Here is a 19,817-nt window from a genome sequence, read left to right on the forward strand (position 1 = left end):
ATGTGGTTTGTCTATTTAATGTGCGCTCGCGCAGTGTCCTGTGCTCGTCTTTGTCTAAAGTCTGCACGTTTCTGTGTGCGTCTTTCGATGTTACTTGTGCGCTATTGCGCAATCTGTGTTAAATAAACGTGACGTCTGTTACAAGGAAGGATTCAGTGTCTCGTCCTTCGTCCCTCGCCGAACGTCACAGAAAGACGAGCCGTCTGAGACACCAAGAAAATGTCAGGCTACACGACTCGGCCAAGAAAGAGTCAGCGCCCTAGTAAGCGGCATCACCGCGCTTCTTCCCCTCCACCACGCCGAGACGCGGAGCAGCTGGAGTCAGACCGGGTGTGCGCATTCATGCTACGCGGGGTTCGAGTGACCGAGGATCCCGCGTTAAAAGCGGAGCTCTACCAGGGGGTGGTGCGCATGTGGTGGAAGCGAAACTGGAACACTGGACAAACCCCTCTCCTTCCCGCGCCCTCTCGCGTCAGAGGGTGGGCGCCTGCACAGTCGGCGCCACCGCGTCGACCCCGGAGGAGGAGTTTGGAGAGGGGGAGTCCGAGGAGGAGTCAGAGGAGGAGGAGTACCCCCCTCCACCTGTGTGCCCTTCTCCCAGCGCGGGCTACGAGGGGGAGGAAGAGGAGGATTACCCTCCGTCCATTTACTCCGCTCCCACCATTGACTATGTTGGGGAGGGGGAGGAGGATGAGGAGTACCCTCAGTCCATCTGCGATGACACCACCGTCGAGTATGATGACTACCCTCCGTCCATCTGCGACGACACCACCGTGGACTACAGTGAAGAGGAGGAGGAGGAGGAGGAGTCAGAAGAGAAGGACTACCTCCCTCCGCCTGTAGGTCCCTCTCCTACGGTACAGGAGGACGACGCGTCCACCGTGGATTACGGTGCGGAGGACTATTCCCCGTCCGTGGGGTCTGGTGTCTCGGAGAGCGACACCTACAAGGAGGATGAGGAAGAGAGCCTTCCCTCCTCCGTGGGGACTGTAAAGGGGCGGAGGACTCAGGGGGAGAACGCGTCCTCCAGGTCTTCCAGGGCCAGCCCCATGGACTGTTCCCGGGGTGAGAGCCCGGCGGAGTCCATGGAGGGGATCCTGGAGGGTGAGGAGGAGAATATGGACACGGCGGAGGAGCTCCCTCGCGCTGCACCCGGCACGTACGACAGCCGCACTGCACCGGGCAGGTCCGCCAGCCGCGCTGCACTTGGCACGTCCGCCAGTTGTGCTGCACCCAGCGGAGGGTCCGCAGCGAAGGCTGGAGGAGGAACGTCCCCTGCAGCGCCTGCAGCTCCCGGTCTTCCTCCACTCCTAGCTCTCCTCCTGGCGCGTAGTCTGGCGCCTGTTACGTGTTTGTTTGTTCCAGTGTTTGTAATGGCGCATTTCCACTAGGGCCTGCTTGGCGCAGTACGGTTCAATACGGGTCGATTCGCAACGGAACGGTACGGTCGCGTTGTGTTTCCATTACAATGGTGAACCACCCCAATGTGGGTGGAGTCGCTGTTGGTGCGTGGGTTGTAGTGTCGTGACATCATTTGTATACGACCACAACACCGGTCGATGCCCCTTAACACACAGCATTACTTATTTATCTTTATCTTCATTATTGTATGTGGTTGCTCTAATTATTGATAATAATTTGGTATTACTCAAACAGGCTGAACACACCCTGCATAAAAAGCATCAGTCATACAATCAAATGAAATCAAACTTTATTATGAAATATAGATATTTAAAGTACAACATATATAAATAATATAGTTATAGTTTAAAAAAGTGCAAAAAGCAAATATATACGTATAGCTTTATATGAAATAAATATTTATAGTACTACAAGCAACATTTTGTGTGCTTTTACTGGCGTCTGTCTCGCATGGTGTTCACAAGTTCGCCAAGCACCCCGAGGAAAGCCCGGTTGAAGGAAACATTTTCCGCCAACTCCGCTCGCCTCGTCAGTGGAAGGGGAATCTTGAACGTAAAAAATAACAAATATTAAACACAAGCATTCCCGTGAAAGCAACAACAATATAGCGTAACTGCACAAAATGTGTAGCACGTCATCGCTGCTCATGCTGTGTTTATGGCTACAGCTAACTAGCAAGGCTAAGAGCTAGCTATTGTACAGTAGTGACTGTGGTGGTAACATTAACTACAAACACAGCTCTAAATTCCTGCGTTTACAATAGATGCGTTCATATTACGTTCATATTACATCTTTTACGAGCCTAGTAGTAAAACTGTGAAATCACAATACACTCACCATTCTCCGTGGCCTCCAGCACCGACATTGTCCGGCACGTTTTCTCTTCCGTTACTGGCTAGCCGGTGACCGTATATGACATCCATTTGCTGGAACCATTTCCAGTCTTTGCGGTTTGCTCCGCTGCGTCCGTTATGGTCCTTCACCGCCCGGTAATCGCGTTAAGCTTTTTTAGCTTGGACCGACCGGCACTGCTGAATGGACTGCTGGTAGCCATGAGTGGCCATTAGCGCGGAAACCTCGCTAAAAACCTTTACATTTCTAGTGGCCCCATCCAGTTCGCCCTGGATTTTTTGATCGCTGATTATTAACAGAAAGGTTTGTACCTCGGCGTTTGACCAGGGAACAGACTTCGCTCCTTGGGTTTTAAAAATGGCTGAGGAGTCCATAGCATAGCGGAGGAGTCGCTCTCCTGACGCAACCTGTGACGACACTCCCTGGCCAATCAGTGTCATGCTGTTCCTCCACGTCACAGAACTGTACCGCTTCGGAACGGTTAGAACCTCGAGCGAGTCGGTACGAAAATAGTACCCGAAGGGGCCGGCTCACTGGGAAGTGGTACTAATGGAAACACTCACAAACCGTCGCGACTCGAACCGTACCGCGCCAAGCAGGCTCTAGTGGAAATGCGCCATAAGTCTACCCGTATGTATACCAAACCCCTTTTTCCCTCTCGTTCCTCTATGTGTCAATGTGCCTGTGTGTGTATTTGTGTCCGTTCCGTTAAACGTGTCTAACGTTTTTTCCCCGGTCTTCCCAGGGGGGGTGTGCTAGGCGATTCGGGACCGACGCTTCGCCAAGGGCAGTCACTGCCCAGACGCAGGACTGAGCGCGTCGGATCCGCCCATCGTCGTGGGTTCGGGGCACTCGGTCCTGTTGGCACCCCGGGACGGGTAGTGCCCTTGGAGGGGGCGTCTGTCACATTGAGGACCCCGGCCCCTCCCTTTTGGGCGTGTGTATACGTTGTCCGCGTGCTTTGTCTGCGTCTATGGATATCCGTGGTTAGGGTTACGTCGTGTGATTTATACTTGTCCCGTAATCACATGGGGCTAATGTGGTTTGTCTATTTAATGTGCGCTCGCGCAGTGTCCTGTGCTCGTCTTTGTCTAAAGTCTGCACGTTTCTGTGTGCGTCTTTCGATGTTACTTGTTACACTCCAGAGTCACATTAATTATCACACTAGCACAACCACACCCCCACTTGTACATACACTACGTAAACACACACCCAAGGGGAGGGGTCCGGGGCTGTAGCGTGACACTTATATGGTTTCTGACATTACTGTGAATCATATACAGTATATAAACATGTTGCATAGTTTAAAACAGCAGTGAAACTAATTTTAAAGCAACTGACATTTGTGTGTTTTGCCCTATACACCATTTGTGTGTTTTGCCCTATACATATTTTTTAATTGTTAATTTTGAAATTATTATTGCTGGTCTATTACTATAAATAGTTTCTTTTTTTGTCATAGTCAAAAAGCAATGGTCACTTCTGTAAAGGAATTAAAAATTGCTAATGACAGAGTCAGAGAGCTTCGCTTCCTCCTGTATGGAGCAGTTGGAGTTGGAAAATCCAGCACTGTAAACACCATCAGAAGCGTTTTTGAAGGACATACGTTTGTTGGTTGTCTGGCTGAGACAGCGGCTGATAAGAGTTTTACTAAAACTGTGAGTACACAGTGTGACTCTGTTCATGAAGGTTCATTCTGAAGTCTGATTTCAAGCTTGTAAATTATTTTGTCTACTGTGTACACAAGACTCAAATAATAGAAAATTAGTGATCGAAAACAAACTATATTTGATCCATGTTGAACGGCATTGTATGCAACAAATTAAAATATGTTTCATGTAAGCATACTACATCTGCAAATGTTAAATAATTCACACTTTATTGATTAAAAAGTTCAGAGACTGGTGAAGTAAAATAGCAGCACTGGACATTAGTGCTTGTAGTTGTTTTATTATTATTAATATTGTTATTGTAATTATTATACATATTATTATAGGAACATTAGCAGTGTAGGAGTTTTAATACTATTAATATTGGTATTGCTATTATTATTGATGTTATTGGTGGTAATGTTTATTATTGTTATGTGGTACTTTTGTCTCAGTATGAAAAATATGGGATAGGCAATGGGAGAAAAGGAATGTTACCTCTGGCCTTCAATGATATAATGGGTGTAGAAGAAGGAAAATATGCAGGAGTTCACACTGATGACATCATTAATGCCATGAAAGGACACATTACAGAGGGTTATATGGTAAGATACAAATAACATACACATCACTGTTCAAAATGTTTACATGACTATGATTGGTATCTCAATCCTTTTAACATATGTAAACAACATGAAAAAAGTGACATTGAAGTGACATTGTTATAGGTTGTAAAATTGGAAAACCAGTCACACCAAAGCAATTTAGAAAATACATATCAAAACAGAAATGTTTTATTTGTGTAGGCAATATGTACATTATTCATGCCATTATGACATATGTTTTGTCTTTTTCCTTGAGTTCCGCACTGAATTTCCAATTACTGAAAAGGACCCCAAGTACCGCAGAAATCCCAGCCTGAGTGATCGGATTCACTGCCTAGTGAGTGTTCTAGGAGCAGACAAGATTACAATGATGGGTCAAGAATTTATCAACAAAATGAAGAAAGTTAGAGAAGCAGCAAGTGGAATGGGTGAGTCATCTTGTGTCAAATGATTAACTTGATGGTTATAGTTCAGCTTCCCAGCTATGAAGTCTTTACAATTATTAAATTATTCATTTGCTGTAAAAACAATAATGTAAGAAAAAAAATGTTTTGTCCTGATATAACCAATGCAGCTTTTTTATATGCCAAAAGTGAAGATTTTAAAAACTAAAACTCATTCAGTCCACACCTTAATTAAGTCTAGACAAGATCTTGTATTAACAGATTAAGCAGTCATGTAGAGAACATTTATATTGTACAAATATGGAAGGCAAGTATTAGAAATGTCTTATTAGCTCAAAAGAGTGTTGTTTAGGGCAAAGAAAAATTAAAAATGCAAAAGTACAGAAAAAATACACAAAATTTAAGCAATCTCTTTGCTAGCTTTCTGCCAGAGCCCATAACCTTAGATGTAGAGATTTCTTTCTTATTAAAGTTTAATATTCACAGATTATTACAGTGTATTATGTTTGTTTTCCAACCATTAACATATCTTGAACTTTTCCCTTATTTTACAGAATATCCTTTGGCATAACTTTACACAATATTCACAAATTGCTAAACTCCGAAACTGCTGTTGCATAAACCATGTGCAAATTATTTAGCTCCAAAGCCAATTTTGAAGAACATTATTCAGTAAATGTGTTTCATCTGTGCTGTAGGAATTCCTCAGGTGGTTTTTATAACTAGAGTTGATCTTGCCTGCCCAATGACAAAAGACAATTTGAAAAAGATCTACAGGAGTAGGAAGATCAAGGAAATTGTGAGTAAAATTGCTACTGGGAGCTTATGTGAGCACTTACACAGGTGTTATGTTGGTGTAAACAGCAATAACACTGACACTGTGCATTTTTGTCCAGATGAATAAATGCAGTAATTTGCTGGGTGTTCCAATGAACTGTATCTTCCCTGTGAAGAACTACTCTGACGAAAACCAGGTGAAGGAGGATATAAACTGTTTGATGCTGGATGCCCTAACACAGATTGTTCACTGGGCTCATGACTATGTGGTCACATGTTCTACTATTCCAATAATAGAATGATTAATATAAAGAAAAAAACAAAGAATTATGAAAATTCATACAATCTGTAATGTTGATTAATTTTACTGGGTTAATGTTGCATTTATAGGCAAGCAATGGATACTGTCCTCCTTGCTCATTTGGGGCTTGGACTCGGACACTTGTAAAGCAGATTTGTGACAAAGACTGTTGTAAAAAGCACTATATAACAAAATTTTGATTGAAATGGTAGATACAACACACAGGAAGTGATTGTTGCTGAGCTTTGTGGCAATCAGACTAGTGGAGTTTGCAGTAAGGAGTAAAGCTAAAACATGTTTTGTGGAACTCATTTTAGCCAGTTGGCATGCTGTTGTTTTTCTTGTGGGAAGTCATTGGAGTAAGCTAGCTTTGGAGTTTAATGAAAGTAATGCTAATAAAAGTCAGTAGACTTTAAACAATAGCGAATGAGCCAGCTAGCTAACATTAATAATCCATTTTCATGACCATTTCCAAGAGGTTTAAATGTTGACAAAGCCTCCTTCTGTCTTCTCTTTTGACACTAGCATGACTGAAATTTCTAGAGCACATGCTGTCTGTCGTTATTCCACAAATCTGTGGCACTGACATGCTGGTATTTCAATAGGCTCCATTTCAGATCATCAGACACAGCATTTAAACGCTCAAAAAAGTTTGCCCGTGCACTGTAAAAAAAAAACATTTTTTTACAGGTTTTTCCCCAATGAATTTTAGAGTTTTTCCTGTATTTTAAAATGGCAGGAAAGTGTATTACAATTACCAGAACAAACTGTTTATTTAAAAATGTCATGTGATTTAACAAGAAAAATCTGTATAAATTAAATACATTATAAATCTGTTTTTTTAACAGTTTTTAGATAATAATTTTAACTAAACAAACTGTTAAAAGAAAGTAATCTTGATTAATCTTATTGAGACAAAGTAATAGAATCTTCTGGAATTTTACAAAAAATATATTTTGTTATCGTGATATATCACTGTCAAATACATTAAAAAAGCTGTTAATAAAATGCATAATTGCAAGGAAATATTACAAGACAACATTGATGCATGTTTTCATTTAAGTTTTGACATGTTACATATGTGATTTTCATTTTATAAAAATTGTAAAACCATTGAGTAAAAAGTAAAATGTTCTCGACTGTGATTTATTTTTATGTTTATAACATATACATAAAGAGTTAAGGCGTTCCAGATCCATCTCATTTTCAATCCACTATGAAATATGCACTTTATCTGTATCACTGTATCTACACTGTAAACCCGGATTTGGTTTTAATAAATTAAATATATTGCCATTACTAAATAAAACTAGTTGTTATCATTATTGAGCTGAAATAGGCATTGCAATGATCATGTTAAGTAAAGATAACTGAATATGTTAAGTTTATGATTGGTAGGGGGCTGTTTGAATCGGACCACTGCACAGTGCACATGAAGTTGTTCTGGTTGTGCATATTGTTTGAAGAAACTTTCATTATTACCCCGCTGCACCCCAAATGTATGAGTTTTGAAATCAGTGTTTCTTCAAATGAGTATTTGCAACCTTGTCAGCTTTCAGTGCATGTAACTTATTTAGTTAACGCTAATATATTCTTATTGGTTCATATAGCGCTAGAACATGTGTCTGGCATTCCTGTCCGATCATAGTTTAACTATAACCGTAGCGTTGAAATATGTGTTCTGACGATTCGGAGTTTATGGCTAATTGTGTAGTGTTGTCGTGTTATTGCCATTTCCTCATGTTTCGTGTCTTAATTAAGTCTCATCTGTGTAATCGTGGTCTCTTGCATGATTATTTTGAATTAAATAAGCCTTGTTGTGCTGCAATGGATCTGTTTGCTACCTCTCCTTCCTACACCACGCCACAATATCATTATAATTGAATGTGAACTAGATGTGTGTTCTAGAACGCCAGGGATTCGGGTTGTAAAGGAGGCGGACACGAGAAAGGCAAGGTTTGGAGTATTAATATGCTACCTTTCAGATCTCTCTCTTTTATACATGCACACACATACATACATATTATATCATATATATATATATATATAAAACTTTGTATTTTTTTACTTACTTGCTGAAAATGTTTCTGCCTGTGAAAGATGGTCCTTCTGGCGTTTGCCTCCAACAGTTAGATACTTGTCATTTTTCTTGCATATTATGCATAATGCAGGAAGCACAGGACCAATACAAGGGACTGACAAGCCCGTCCTGGATCTAAGTGTCTTTGTTGGGGAAGATGTAGAAGGATCAGGGGATGGAGAGACTCGCATCTGTCCGTATCCTGAGATTCAGGAGAATGGGTGACTCGCTTCTCGCTCACATCCAAGTGCTTTTTTTCTATAAAACGGCGGTAGCAAGTAGGGTGATACCCAGCATCTTCGGGAATATTCTCAAACTCGATTTTTTTTATTTCAATGTTTGTTTCTGCTATCCTCTGGCTCTCACCCTTTAAGCCAAGCCACCGTTTGACGCTACTCCTGAATGTATCCCACCGCGTTCGTGAAAATGCAATTGCCTCTTCTTTCTTTAAAGATGTATGTCACGTTGAGGACCCCGGCCCCTCCCCTTTGGGCATGTGTATACGTGGTCCACGTGCTTTGTCTGCGTCAGTGGAACTCCGTGGTAATGGCTATGTCGTGTGAATAATGTGTCTCACCTGTGAATCGTCTTTTAATCACGTGGGGCTAATGTGGTTTGCCTATTTAATGTGCGCTAGCGCAGTGTCCTGTGCTCGTCGTTGTCTAATGTCTACACATTACGTGTGAAGTATATGTTGTTCGTGCGCTATTGTGCAATCTTGTTTAATAAAAGTGACGTAAAAGAGGAGGATTCCTGTCTCGTCCTTCGTCCCTCGCCGAGCGTCACAATGTAACATTGTTTTGCACCCTTTTTAAGCACTTTTGAAGACTTTGTTGTCGTAAATCCTTCATCTCCTCTACTCTGTGTTGACAAAACAGGCACAGACATGTTGGATTTCAGCTCCAAAATGCAGCCACCTGATTGGTCTAGAGGGAAGTAAGTCCGCGAATCCGTATCACTCATGAAGAAAAGACGCGAAGAAGGAACTATAGCCGATTTAAACCACGAATAAAAAAAAAAACTGCAGGATTATACATGGAGAACTTTTACTATTGCGCTCTGCACCAATAGTTCATTTTATTAAAGAAATAATTATTTAGTGACCCATATATGGGAACGGGATTAAACGAAAAACATCTTCACCTTATGGCCTATAAGTGAAAGATTTACAAGAGAGAGAAAGGTGGTGATAAACATTGTTACATAGAGCAACCACAGAGAAAACAGAGAAAGGCTGAAAACGCACCGGCATGACCAAAACGATTCAGCAGTGAGCCTTCACAACAAGCTTCCTTAAGTAGCGTGGGAGACACCTGTGACAGATCACTGCTGATTAGTCTTATTAAGTCTGGGACTGACTCGGGAGCCTCTAGTGGAGGCTGGAGGAATGGCATCTGAGCCAGCCCTGACGTGTGTGTTCATTTGTCGCGATCGTCTTGTCTTTCAGTTTCGTTTTACTTGTGAAAAGCACATAAATCGCACACACATATGGTGATCAAACTTAAGGCAGACAAAGACTGAGTTCAGCAGTTCAGCCCCAGACCTGACACGAAAGGTGGAGCCAGAGCACAGATCACCAGCACCGGAACCTCCCAGAATCTGCCAGCAGAAGAAAGACATTCAAACAACGGTAAATTAACGAACAAATTCCCTGGATGCCATGCCGGAAGCCCTGCATTTTACAAAGGTGGCAATGCTGGGATTGGACCAGCAGGTTGGAGACCCTGAGGCACTGGGGCTCTTGTGGCAGGACAGAAGGACAGAATTAGTGGTGCATAGTGTGACGGGCAGGGTGTGCAAATAAAAAGGAAGCGATCACGCCAAGTCTCAGGGAAAAAGGATGGTTTAATAAAGAAGTCCGCAAACCAAAAACCCGTGAATAGATCCAAATTAAGGATATAATGACCAGCGGTCAACTGGTACAAAGACAAGACATATATAGGCAAACAAACGACCCTCAGGTGAGACGGATCACGGGCTCCGCCCACCTGAGGGACGCACATGACGTCACTAAACAACAACAACAGCCGCTGTGGACGGAGGCGAACGGTAGGGGGCCGCCTCACCGTGACAGACCCCCCCACCAAGCCGCACTCCCCTCCACTGGGTGTGTGGCACACAGCGGCTGCACACAAAACACGAAGGGGCAGGAAGGCAGGGACAGGCAGGAACACACTACCTGCACCCCTCGCCTCACTCCGTTGGGAGAAGTCTGCTGCACTGGTCCTGTGCTACTACAAGCCCTGCATACTGTCCTTCGTTTTCTTTGAGTTTCCTGCTGTTTTCTACTGCCAAGTGCCCTGAGTTCTTGAGTTGTTTATCATCGACAATAAAGCCCTCAGCTCCCAGCCTCTGTCTCCTGCTGCCTCCATACCCGCGTCACACATAGTCAGGCCTTTCTAACCCTTTTTTTCTTCTAAGAGAAAAGCGGACACAAAAATAATGCACGAATATTAAAAATGTAAAAGAAAAAATAAATAACTCCCAACACATACACCCACTACACATGCGCTGCAAAATATCAATTACAATAACTATCGTGTCTTAAAGAGGAGTTTGACATGCATTAATCAGTCTCTCTAGGTTGTGAGATAATTATTTACATTTTTGATGAACAGCAGGTTGCTAATTCATGTAGATAAAGAGATTCGATATAGAACATGTGTAACAGGAGGGTGGGGGATATAAACCCTGTGCAGTACTGCAGTGACTGTGCAGGGATGAACACAGTCAATACTTTCAGTTTCATTTTCACTACCCCACCCAGCTTGCTTAGATACACAGTGTAGAGCTGAGAGTGAAAGAGGAGCATTTAGAGACAGACAGAGAGGTACAGACAGACCAGCAGAGGAAGGAGCAACTCACTCTTCTTACTAAGGTAATTCAAGAGGGTTAGGCTTTTAAAGTATGAGATTTTAAAGTTAAAGACTTCACAAGAATTGGGTTGCAATACCATCCAATATTTAAGGACTGTAGTGGAAACAAAAATTTGGGAGAAAAAATTAAATAGGCATATTTTAGAATAATTATACAGGTTACTCATTCTGGTAAAATACATTTCTATCTTAGAGTGGTACAATGTGCCCCTTCCGGTGACATTTTGAAGGGTTCTGTAATGTACGTCTGTTATTGTAATGACAGGAAATCTGACCAATTAAATGTATGATTTTACTGGTCTATAATAATTTGACGTTTCTCCATATTCTGAAGGAGGCCTACACATTAAAAGTAAAACATCATTGTCTACGTACATTAGCTAGCTCATTTTGAATTGGAGACACATGGCAATTGTGGAGTACCTAAATGTGGGGTATCTAATTAAATTAGGTACCAAACTGAAAAGACATTTGCAAAATAACCCTTCAGAAATAAATGACTTGCTCAATAATTCATTTGAGCAACTCCATCTATAAAACTTAACCAGTAATGAAAACATTATGTATATAGTTTCTGTAAAATCATTTATTAAAAGTGTAGCAACTAGCCTGTAAAATAGATTTCTGTTACGCATTGACCAGGCAGAGAGGGATCCAAATGCGGAAGAACACCGCTTTTATTGAAATGAGATGCTGGTACAGAAACAGGCAGGGGAATCACGAGTACTAGGATAAGTAACAGCGTGTTCTTGGCGTGGTCAGGACGGTCCAGGGTCATACCGGGGGAGCAGAAGTCAGGAGGTACAGAGGGACTAGGCAGGAGACAAGGTCGGGGACGTAAGCGAGGGTCGGAACACAGGAGAGCAGACAGGTAATAGAAAGGCTTGGTATGCGGCATGAGTCGGCAAAACTTCGCGACTAGGAAGTGGAATGTGGGCGTTTAAGTAGAGATACAGAGGGTGTGGTGATGAGTGTCAGGTGAGGCTGGTTAGGTGGAGATCAGGTGGCATTCCTTACAGTACCCCCCCTCAAAGGAGCGGCACCCGACGCTCTACGACGAGCCGGGGGTCTACCGCGGCGTCTGGGAGCGGGAAAGTTGGGGTGTGTTGCGTGGAAATCCGCGATCATGGTAGGGCAGAGGACATCCCTCGCCGGAATCCAGGCCCGCTCCTCGGGACCATATCCTTCCCAGTCCACGAGGTACTGGAGTCCGTTCCTTCGGCGCCGAGACTCCAGAAGCTCCCGGACAATGTATGCCGGTCGACCGTCGATATCCAGGGGATCCGGAGGGCTAGTGGACACAGGAGGAGTGGTGAACGGACTGTAGTGAACTGGCTTAAGGAGAGAGACATGGAAGACAGGATTGACACGATAATGAGCAGGCATAAGGAGCTTATACGAGACAGCGTTGACTCTGCTGAGTATCTTGAATGGCCCGATGTACCGTGGGCTAAGCTTTTTACTACGCTGTTTCAAATGCAGGTTTTGAGTCGATAGCCATACCCTCTGTCCCGGATGATAGATTAGGGCTGGAAGACGACGGCGATCCGCGTTGAGCCGGCGTGTGTGCAGGGCGCGGCGTAAATGGACATGTGCCATCTCCCAGGTGCGGGCACTGCGCTTGAGCCACTCATCCAGGGCCGGGACGTCAGCGGGTGTCTTGTCCCACGGGAAGAATGCAGGTTGATAACCATAGACACATTGGAAGGGTGTGAGTTTGGTTGCGGAGTGTATGATGGAGTTGCGGGCATATTCTGCCCACGGGAGGTATTTGTGCCAGTCATGTTGGGAGGCACAATACTGACGGAGAAACCTCCCTAATTCTTGGTTGTATCGTTCTACCTCTCCGTTAGATTGGGGGTGGTAACCCGAAGTCAGACTAACAGTTATGCCTAGAAGCTTGCAGAACTGCCTCCAGACCCGAGACGTGAATTGTGCTCCTCGGTCTGAGACGATATCTTCAGGTAAGCCGTATATGCGAAACACATAATTAAACAGATCCAGCGCGGATTCCATAGCTGTAGGTAGTTTGGGGCGAGGAATCAAGCGGCACATTTTAGAGAATCGGTCTACGATAACCATAACAACTGTGTTACCTCCAGAAGTGGGTAGATCTGTGACAAAATCCACAGCGAGGTGAGTCCAGGGCCGGAGAGGAACAAGTAGAGGAAGGAGTTTTCCTGCTGGGAGAGTACGGGGAGTGCGGGATTGGGCGCAGACCGAGCACGCTAACACGTAATCCCTGATGTCATCTTCCCAGGACGGCCACCAATAACGTTGTGAGATGAGGTGTCGTGTACGTGTAATACCTGGGTGACCCGTGCCTGCCGTGTCGTGAGCGAGTTGGAGGACACGCCCCCTAAGGGGTACGGGGACGTACTGTTTACCCTCGGGGCATTCCACGGGACCTGGATCGGTACGCAGGGCTTCATCCAACTCCTCCTGAATCTCCCACCTGATGACAGCAAGGAAACAGGAATCCTGCAGAATATACTCGGGTTCCTTAACAACAGTGTCCTTTTCATACAGTCGGGAAAGGGCATCCGCTTTGACGTTCTTTGATCCGGGTCGGTAAGTTACAGTGAAGCGAAACCGAGAGAAGAATAACGCCCATCTGGCTTGCCGCGGGTTCAGTCGCTTGGCAGATTTCAGATATTCTAAATTCTTGTGGTCTGTATAGACTAAGAAGGGGTGTGTCGCTCCCTCCAACCAATGACGCCACTGTTCGAGGGCGAGTTTGATGGCTAGGAGCTCTCGGTCACCGACGTCGTAATTCATCTCGGCGGCTGACAGTTTCTTTGAGTAATAGGCACAGGGATATAACTTCGGCGGGTTTCCCTGACGCTGCGAGAGAACAGCGCCCACTCCCACCTCCGAGGCGTCGACCTCCACGATGAACTGGAGCAGGGGGTCAGGGAGATGCAGTACAGGAGCCGACGTGAAAGCCCGTTTAAGGAGCGAAAACGCTCGGTCTTCCTCGGCAGTCCAGATAAACTCCCGTGACTTTCCCCCTTTAAGGAGATTGGTAAGAGGAGCTGCCAACTCACCAAAGCCGCGGATGAAACGGCGACAGAAGTTGGCGAAACCCAGGAATCGCAGCAGTTCTTTAGTAGAACGGGGGGTTGGCCAGTCCGTGACTGCCTTGACTTTATCTGTATCCATGGAGACCTGACCAGGAGAGAGCGTACATCCGAGGAAAGTCACTGTGGAACGATGAAACTCACATTTCTCAGCCTTTACATACAGGTGGTGTTCCCGCAGGCGCTGCAACACCGCTGAGACGTGTCGGACATGTTCAGAGACAGACGGGGAATAAATTAGGATATCGTCAATATAGACAAACACGAAATCATCAATCATATCACGGAAGATGTCTTCCATAAATGCCTGGAACACGGAGGGACTATTCGTCAGTCCATATGGCATTACGAGGTACTCATAGTGCCCCCTGGCGGTGATAAAGGCCGTTTTCCACTCATCGCCCTCTCGGATTCGAATCAAGTTGTACGCACTCCGTAGATCCAACTTCGTAAAGAGGTTCGCCCCCATCAGGCGTTCTTGTGAGGCGGTGACAAAGGGAAGAGGGTAAGCGTACTTTGATGTGACTGCGTTAAGGGCACGGTAATCAATACAAGGACGTAATCCCCCTCCTTTCTTTTCGATGAAGAAGAAGCCAGCTGCGACAGGAGAAGTGGATGGTCGGATAAATCCCTTCTGTAGGGCTTCGGTGACGTAGGACTCCATCGCCTGATCCTCGGGACGTGAGAGAGGGTAAGGTTTCGTCCTACGAGGTAAGGGGGCTCCTGGGAGGAGGTTGATTGCGCAATCACATGGCCGATGGGGAGGCAGACGACAGGCACTGTCCTTGTCGAACACGTCAGCGAATCCACGATACTGTATGGGGATGACCTCAGACAGGGGTGTATCAGGACTTTCTACTGAGGAGGACCGGAGTGGTAAGTGAATACAATCTTCGAGACAACGGGTTTTCCACCGTACTAGCTCTCGTCTCTTCCAGGAGATTTCCGGGTCGTGAGCCGATAGCCAGGGAAAGCCTAGTATGAGAGGATCCCGGGGCGTGGAAATTAAGAAAAACTCCCGCATCTCGCTGTGGAATAGGCCCACTCGTAGCTCTACGGGGCAGGTACGAAGTGAAATTACACCCTCACCCAAAGGCTGTCCGTTTAGCGAGTTGATTTTCAGGGGGGGATCCATAGGTACGGTGGGAAGGTGGAGATGATAGGCTAGGTCCCGGTCTATGAAATCGCCAGCCGCTCCTGAATCCACTAAAGCCGACAGATTCGTGTCTATGCCTCCCCAAGATACTAGTACTGGTAGGTTAACCTGGTTTTTTCTCTGGGTAACCAGTAAGGGTTGGTAAGTGAGTGGGGACCTGCCTAGCCGCATGGACTCATCAGATTCATGGGGGTTCTGTTCACATACGCGGGGAGATGGTGTACAGGACATGGGAATGGGAGTGTCATCTATTTCGGAGCGGTAGGGCCCCAACAATTTGTCTACTCGTATCGCTGCCTGAACGAACTCAGCTAAAGAGAATGCTTCTCCCCGACAGGCGAGTTCGACCTGCACGTCGGTCCTCAGTCCCCGACGAAACACGGTCCTCAAGGCTGAGTCGCTCCAACCGCTCCCTGCTGCCAGTGTGCGGAACTCCCTAGCATAATCTGCTGTGCTCCGTTGTCCTTGCTGGATGTCGTAGAGTCGGTCTCCGATGTCGCGACCGTCAGCAGGGTGATCGAAGACTGCTCGGAGCAGCGCTGTGAACTGGTTCTCTGACTGGAGGGCTGGGTCTTTGGTGTCCCACAAAGCGGTGCCCCAAGCACCTGCTGTACCAGTGAGAAACGAGAGAATGAAGTGGACCCTTGGCAACTCTGCTTGGAATCGAGCGTGGTGGTACGTGAAGTATATTGAACACTGCATGAGGAAGTTACGGCATCGGTCGGGAGACCCGTCGTAACGTTCGGGTACGGCTACGGGGACGCTCACGGGTGTGGAGGTTGTCGTTGTGACGAGACGAACGGCTTCCTGGAGTGCTGCCACTTGGAGTCCTTGATCTCGAACTATCCCCACGAGTTGTTGGACCGTCTCGGTGAGTGTCCTTAGTGTATCTTCTGCTGGATCCATGGTTCGGCGAAGTTTTTCTGTAACGTATTGAACAGGCAGAGAGGGATCCAAATGCGGAAGAACACCGCTTTTATTGAAATGAAACGTTGGTACAAGCACAGGCAGGTGTATCACGAGCACTAGTAACAACTGCGTTGTCTTGGCGTGGTCAGGACGGTCCAGGGTCATACCGGGGGAGCAGAAGTCAGGAGGTACAGAGGGACTAGGCAGGAGACAAGGTCGGGAACGTAAGCGAGGGTCGGAACACAGGAGAGCAGACAGGTAATAGAAAGGCTTGGTATGCGGCATGAGTCGGCAAAACTTCGCGACTAGGAAGTGGAATGTGGGCGTTTAAGTAGAGATACAGAGGGTGTGGTGATGAGTGTCAGGTGAGGCTGGTTAGGTGGAGATCAGGTGGCATTCCTTACAGTCACATTAAATTATCACGCTTGCAGCCCACCACTTATAGTCAAATACACTTGCTTATGTGTTTTTTGACATTACAGTGAATCATATCTATAAAAACAAACGTGTTGCATAGTTCAAAACATCGGTGACATTAATTTGAAAGCAGCTGACATTTGTATTATGCCCAACACACCAACAAAGAAGTACATAGAAGCATGCAGTATACTGTTTGCATGAAGCTATGTTTTTGCTAATTTTGAAATTGTTCTACTATTACTGTATATAGTTTCTTTGTTTGTCATAGTCAAGATGCAATGGTCAGTTCTGTAAAGGAATTTAAAATTGCTAATGACCAAGTCAGAGAGCTTCGCTTCCTCCTGTATGGACCAGTTGGAGCAGGAAAATCCAGCATCATAAACACCATCAAAACCATTTTTGAAGGACGTTTGTTTGTTGGTTGTCTGGCTGACACAGCGGCTAGTAGGAGTTTTACTTTAAGCGTAAGTGGAGAACATACCCCTGCTACTCTGTATAGGAAGTTTAATATGTTTCATTTAAAGCTTGAGCATTTTTATACTCTGTGTGCACGAGTACACACTTCTAAGTACAAACTTCACTGTACCTGTTTATTATTGTTATAATTAATATATTTGTATTTCTATTATAATGTAGTAAATGTTGGTGGTGTTTATTATTTTAACATGGTTCTTTCTCAGTATGAAAAATACAGCATTGCCAATGGTAGAGAAGGAATGTTACCTTTGGCCTTTAATGACATAATGGGTCTAGAAAAAGGAGAATCTGCAGGAGTCCGCACTGATGACATCATCAATGCCTTGAAAGGACACATAAAAGAGGGTTATATGGTAAGATACAAATAACATGCACATCACTGTACAAAATATTTACATTACATTACATTTACATTACTGATTGGCATATCAATCCTTTTAACACAATAAGTAACACACCATAAAAAAGACATTGAAGAACACACCAAAATGCTTTATAACTGAAATAACATTCACAACAAAACAACTTTAAACAAAAATCAAAACAGAACAGGTTTATGCCTCTAGGCAATATGCATATTATTAATGCCATTATGACAATATACTGTGTGTTGCATTTTTCCTTGAGTTCCACAATGAATTTCCAATTACTGAAAAAGACCCCAAGTACCTCAGAAATCCCAGCCTGAGTGATCGGATGCACTGCATAGTGAATGTTATAGGAGCAGACAAGATTGGAATAATGGATCAGGAATTTATTGACAAAATGAGGTAAGTTAGACAAGAAGCAAGCATAATGAGTGAGTCATCTCTGCAGAAAGTATGTCAAATGTTGAACATGATGTTTTTGTTCCAGTGTCTCAGCTATCAAGTCTGTACAATTATTACATAAAATATAAAAGCAATAATGTCGGAAAAGAAAACATTTTGTCCTGTAATATTTTTGGAGCAAAGTTATATGCAATGACATTTTTAAAATGGTGCAGTTTCATTTTAAATAATAAAACAAACAATAAACACAAGTAATAATAAACATACATGTCATTACAGTGAGCATAATTCACTGATTTATCTATAGTTTTGCTCCAATATTAGTTCTGAAGAATGACAAATGTGTTTCATCTGTCTGTGCTGTAGAAATCCCTCAAGTGGTTTTTATGACTAGAGTTGATCTTACCTGCCCAAAGACAAAAGAAAATTTGCGCTACATCTACAGGAGCAGGAAGATCAAGGAAAAGGTGAGTACAATTACTGCTGGAAGCTTAGGCAGAGACAAACCATTATGCTGGTGTAACTGGCAAAAATTGTAACACTGTGTTTTTGTCCAGATACATACATGCAGTAATTTGCTGGGTGTTCCAGTGAACTGTATATTCCCTGTGAAGAACTACTATGAAGAGAACGATGTGAATGAGGAGGTAAACTGTCTCATGCTGAATGCCCTAACTCTGATTGTACACTGGGCTCATGACTATGTGATCACTTTTCCAACGCACACAGAATAATGAAAATTCACACACTATCTGTAAACGACCACTCTGATAACTAACATAGTCATAGAGACCTATGTACTCATATTCATGTGCTGCATTATTTTAGACATATCAATACACTTGTTTTCTGATGTAATATTAATTTAGATTCATATATAACCAAGTATCAACATGTAATGTGCTATATTAGGCGGAGGCATAATCAGTGGCACGCGACACGCTGGACCAGCATCAGCAGCATCAGACAGAGAGCACGATCCTCCAATCGAAATCGCTCCTCAACGCTCTGCTAAGCGGATCGCGATATAATTGTGTCCATTTACCCCCCGGTTACATTGGACGCCACCCCCCTCATTGACTAGACATGTTAAAGTTGGCACTCCGCGTCTCAAAGGTTGCCGAACCCTGGTGTAGACTAATAGAACCAAATTCATACTTATTTAGGCAGAGTAAGTCAATTTATTTAGGAATAGGGAATTCCCTTTGTCCTCAAATTGTGCTAATCTGTCTTCTTTGGTTAAGTCATTAACTAAACCTGGAAAGACGGGCACTCCTCGCTCTCCCCCTCTCTCTCTCCCTTTCTCTCTCTCTCTCCCCTGTCCGGTCAGAGGTCATGAATATTCAATAATACAGGCCCAATAGTCAAGGACATGATGACCAAGGAAGTGCCTTCCGATTATGCCCCTAAAACTTGTTTTAAAAGCCCTTGCTCAAAGAGAAACAATGAGCTTGGCAGCCTGGTACACTTGGAAGAACTTGGAGAATTTCGCCAGACTCGCAGATTCTCAAAGACTCAAACTTGTTGGAAACACGCCAAACTATCGCGACCAACAGTTTGCTGGACTCGAACACCGCAGAGTCCACTGGAGCGAATGCCAAGAGACCGCAACTAACGCTCTCATCGAGTCCAACAGATGAAACTTCCTTTTATTTCGTCTAGTCTTTCAAGTTAAGCTCATTTTCTTTCTCAGTCAAGTTATCTGCACAAGTTGTCTGTGCCCTCCAGCTGCGACTGACGTCACCGCTAAGTCTCCGCAATTTGAGCCGAGACCCGCTCCGTAGGACTTAGCCACCTCAGAAAACGCACCGGTTGGTCCGCGTCACCACGCCTCTTCTTCGAAGTAAAACGCTCAGTTCATATGCTGTTTTGGGGTTGCCAGCTTCTATTTCTCCCGGAGTCCGATCTAGTAAATACTGGTACCATTAACCTGCCCAAACTTTCTTTCTCCCTTTTCTATTCTCTCTCTAAAGACCTCGTGTCCGTCCCTGGGTCCTATGTTAGTTAGGAATGTCTAGGGTAGTCATATAATCCATTTA

At 44.5% G+C, this 19,817-nt stretch overlaps 2 protein-coding genes and 1 pseudogene across 2 annotated transcripts in view; all 3 read left to right on the top strand.

Moving 5' to 3' along the window:
- The first annotated feature begins 219 nt into the window (after positions 1-219).
- LOC143511533 (interferon-induced protein 44-like) lies at positions 220-6,011 on the top strand. Its single transcript, XM_077001137.1, has 8 exons — positions 220-405; positions 477-584; positions 681-773; positions 864-989; positions 4,379-4,528; positions 4,785-4,956; positions 5,631-5,731; positions 5,829-6,011. The coding sequence occupies exons 1-8, from the start codon at positions 220-222 to the stop codon at positions 6,009-6,011; spliced, it is 1,119 nt and encodes a 372-aa protein (XP_076857252.1).
- Positions 6,012-10,887: 4,876 nt separating this feature from the next.
- LOC143511742 (interferon-induced protein 44-like) overlaps positions 10,888-19,817 on the top strand; it is a 108,520-nt gene continuing 99,590 nt past the window's right edge. Inside the window, exon 1 of the mRNA XM_077001339.1 lies at positions 10,888-10,968. The gene's annotated coding sequence lies outside the window, so the exon portion shown is untranslated. The remainder of the gene's footprint in view (positions 10,969-19,817) is intronic.
- LOC143511534 (interferon-induced protein 44-like) lies at positions 16,807-18,512 on the top strand (annotated as a pseudogene).

Source organism: Brachyhypopomus gauderio, chromosome 4, assembly GCF_052324685.1.
Source record: "Brachyhypopomus gauderio isolate BG-103 chromosome 4, BGAUD_0.2, whole genome shotgun sequence".
NCBI lineage: Eukaryota > Metazoa > Chordata > Actinopteri > Gymnotiformes > Hypopomidae > Brachyhypopomus > Brachyhypopomus gauderio.